This window comes from Nannospalax galili, unplaced genomic scaffold (genome assembly GCF_000622305.1).
Source record: "Nannospalax galili isolate Female #2095 unplaced genomic scaffold, S.galili_v1.0 scaffold278, whole genome shotgun sequence".
Lineage (NCBI taxonomy): Eukaryota > Metazoa > Chordata > Mammalia > Rodentia > Spalacidae > Nannospalax > Nannospalax galili.
The window spans coordinates 5,074,181-5,078,348 of record NW_008347536.1 but is presented as its reverse complement, the minus strand read 5'-3'; the positions used below and the strand labels follow the sequence as shown (position 1 = coordinate 5,078,348).

Genomic DNA, 4,168 nt, shown 5'->3' with positions numbered 1-4,168 from the left:
GAAGCATTCTTTGTAAAGTAAGCTATTATTTTACAATGACAAACTAAGAATACAGAACTGTAATTTCCATATATGTATAGGAATATGCATATATACATGTATATACTTATACATACATGAAAATATGTTAGTGAATGCAAGAAGTTAAATTTATAGAGATGTTTGAATATATTTTAAACCCATACACATACAAGCATAAATAATTAAAATCACTCAGTGTATCTGGATGGGTGCAGAAATGGGCAAGGGATAATAAGGGATGGAAAGGAAAGTTCAGGTGAGGAAAGACTGTCATAACACTAAAAACCCTAAATGATATGGGATAATAGTTCCAACATTTGGGGCTTACTCTTCTTTCTAGTCAATAAAAATGTTCATGTGAGTGACAGAAAATGTACAGAAATGAAAATGCTGAAGAGTTAAGGGGTCAGGCTGCTTCAATTTACTGCCTTCCCATATGTTGCTGAATCCTTAATTATCAACGCAGAGTCTATTTCAGTCCCTTAAAGCATTAACTTGCTATAAACTTCAGGCAAGCAGGAGGCTGAGTTTGTTAAAAATGAAGAGAGAAATAAGGCCCCTTTGGTTGGAACAATTCAGAAGATTTTCTGAATGCTGTTGTCAAAGCATAGTAATAAAGATTTTGGTTTATAAAGTTATCCTTTGTGAAACAAAAAGTGGATAAAAAAGATTAGAATAAAAAAGTTTGCTTTCTCTGTGCAAAAACATAGGCTAGATATCATTAAGTAAGTTCTGTAGTCATAGGAGAATATAATGCAATTTACACATGGATATAATTAAAGAATATTAGAATGCTTTTGTTGGTGAGCATAGAGAGTCATCACAATTTTCAAAACTGCTTGTTCAGTTTGGAATTCATGTTGACTTTAAAATTTGATATTTCCAAATGGCAGTTTCCATTTAGAGTTGGAATAATTTATAAATCAAGATGCTGAGATACTCTATCCTAAGTAAAGCTTCTAATTTCATGCCAGTGAAGCAAAAGCCATATGTAACTATACTACTAAAATTAATGATATATGACATTCTTGGAAGTACTTACAAAAATATTATTAAAATTAAAATTCCCTTTACACCTCTCAGATCACAACATTTTATTTATGATCAATATTCACCTCTTAACTAAAAACACTGAAATTGACATTTTTTTTTTCCTGCAAACACAGTCCTTTTTTTCAATTCATAGTTTAAAACAGTCATTTTGTGTTTATGACAATGACCACAGGTGCATTTTATTTATATTTACAGCATGTTTCACCAAGTTCCTCTCCCACCTTGGATGGAAGCAGGAAAATAAAAATAACGTCTCCCCCCCACCCCGGGAAAATGCTAGTAGATTGAAGGCAAAAGATGATTAGGAATCAAATTAAATAAATAGGCACACCTTCAGAAATGCAATGTATGAGAGTTACAGAGTTTAATATAAATGACCTCATTGCTTTTCTATGAATAAAGAAGTTTCACAATTCAGTATATTATTATATCTATCCTGCTCCCAATTCGTCCTTTCATTTGTAAAATTTATTATGTAGCATAAAAATTCTCCCTAAGTCAAAAGGTACACAGTAGTGTGACAGAAAAACCAGAGTAGCATACATCGTCACTCTTTTCCCATCAGCTGAGAAAGTAAATGTTCTTTTTACTTTATCTTGGTGGGAAGTATCTGATTAAAACCCATTTTCTTTGTGTTCCTTAAAATACTAATAATTTTGAAAGTAGGTTGGACAGAATGGAAAAGTTAACTACAATCAGAAATAAAAGTGCTGCTGAAAGGCTAGGATGCAGAACATTAAGATCACCCGAGGACTAGAGAACCTGAACTTGGGGAAATGTCATGATGGCAACAGCACAGCATCCCTAGAATCCCCTGGCCACCCAGAGGTGTGAAACCACAAACACGTGTGAAAATGGCAGGGGAATTTTTAGACTCATATTTTTTTTTCAAAATAGATGAATCCCATTATCGAGGAGGGTTTAGCAAAGTTTTCACACTGACCTTAAACACAACTTTCTTACGACATAGAAAGGAAAGTCATAAGGAAAAAGCTCACCTGTGCGGGGGTGAACCAACCATGTGGGCAGGCACAACGCTCCCCACAATTCCCTTTGCCCTTGGTGCTGGTCTTGTGGGGGCTTTTCCGCACACTGTCCCACAGGGTGACCAGCTTAGTCCTGTTTGAAGCTGGGCCCCCAGGTCCCGAGGAGGGCATGGTCTGAGAACTGTACCCGAGCCCCTGAGTGTTCCTCTGCCAGCCACAGGCGCAGTGGGCTTCCCTGGTGAGGGTGGGCGCGCTCCTGCCGGCATCCATGCCATCGGACCCCCAGCTGCAGCTGTGTTGCTTGGTGAGGTATGCATTCATACTGCACTGATGCCTACTCTTTCCCTTGGTCAGCTCTGACAGAAAGGCTTCCTCCTCACACCCCTTTCTTCCAGGCAGTTGTAAAAGTCTTTTTTCCCCGTGGATGCCTTAGTATCTTTGACAGCTGCTATAAGCAGAGCATCGTGGGAGCCGTGGGAGCGGCGAGAACAGCTCCGCACAGGCACAGCATTATCTGCGGGCTGGTAGCTCTTTGTCAATAGATGACTCAACTCACAGAGCAACTTGACAGTATCCCTGCTCTAGGCAGAAGCAATCAATGCTCCACACAGCTGGGCTACAAGGCTGTACACTGTGTTACAAGCCCTCTTTGGATGGAGCCCCACAATAACGAATACTCCACACAGTTTGGCATTCTGGCTTTTCCCTCCTCCCTAATATACACACAAAATACAAATCTCAGGAAAGAGAACTTCTTACCCGAGTACCAGGGCCCTTCTTTCGAGAAATGATGCATCTAGACTGAAACACTATAGCATAAGCAGTATTAAATGATGGGAAAGTTAACCTGGGAAGGAAATGTTCCCTATTTCTGGGAAGGAAATGTTCACTATTTCTGGGAATCACTTATCTAGAAGAGACAGTTGCAAAGGCATGGACCAAATCGGGAGGTAATGAAATAAAAGCATCAATATTAACTACAAAAAGTATCAATTAATTTTGAAAAACGATGGAGGTCACTACATTACATTGGAATCCTTTAAATTTGGAATTTAATTTACTTTAAATCACAACTGCATGTTGCAATCCAAGCATATATTCTTTATACTATTAACAATTATTAATTCTTTTTTCTTTCAAAATATGACAGTATTCAAGATTCAAAGCTGACAGGTTGGTTCATCGTAAAACAGTATTTTTTCCCCACCTCAAATTATTCTGAGGACTCATTTCCAAATACTTTACCACAACAAATTCATTCACCACAGAAAGAGTTTATATTTTAAAGTGAAAGTGTATCCAACCCTGCCAGCATATTTCAGTTTTCTAAGAAAATTTTCAAAATACAGCAAAATGAGTACAATGTATCCAATTTAAAGTAGTTGCTTTCCAAAGAGGACATGACTATTTTTCAGTTTTGGAATGCTTGTTGAGCCCATTCACAGTATTTTCGGTAAAAGGGAAAGGCTAAGCACAGCCACACTTAGAAATTTTACTTTCTCTGAAACTTTCCATATCTATGACCAAAATGTCCACCCTTTCACACACGAAAACGTGTGTTTTAAAGAAAAAAATGGTGTCATTAAAAAGTATGCAGCTGTCTATCTAGGCAAAAAGATTGCAGGCATAACTGGTTTCGCTATGGACAGTCAGATGCCATCAGACTCACTTTTCTACTGGATTGACCATGCTCTGGTCAAGTGTAGACATATCTACATGAAGCACTCTGATACTTCAGGTTCAAGGACCAGCAACATGTTCTACACCAGGACCCACTGTTATATTTTAAAACCATGAAAGGAGCAGAAACCTCTCTGTATAATTTCATTAAAGGGCTCTTTCCCAAATTCTACAAAAGTGGCTAAGTCACATGTTTAACAGAGAGGGCACTCAGAACAACTTTGCTAAGCTGGGCATACTATAAACTGTAACTCCAATGCTGTGAGGGACAAAGATGGAGACAAGAGGACCCCTGGACTTGATGATCTCCAGCCTAGTTCCAGGTTCAGTAAGAGAACGTGTCTCAAGAGAATGATGTAGAGAGTGATAAAGCAGGAAACCTGATGTGTCTTGTGGCCTCCATGATTATTCACACATGTGTACATATG

General features: G+C 38.2%; 1 protein-coding gene across 11 annotated transcripts in view; it reads right to left on the bottom strand.

Annotated features, from left to right (window-relative positions):
- The window catches only part of Dlg2 (discs large MAGUK scaffold protein 2), a 2,328,307-nt gene that overhangs the window by 910,237 nt on the left and 1,413,902 nt on the right, over positions 1 to 4,168 (bottom strand). The window contains exon 1 of one of the 11 annotated variants that reach the window (XM_008844175.2): positions 2,073 to 2,573. The exons of the other annotated variants lie outside the window; for them this stretch is intronic. Coding sequence (XP_008842397.1) covers positions 2,073 to 2,381 — 309 coding nt within the window. The 5' untranslated portion in view covers positions 2,382 to 2,573. Of the gene's footprint in view, positions 1 to 2,072; positions 2,574 to 4,168 lie in introns of those variants that run through there. 11 annotated transcript variants of the gene reach the window in all.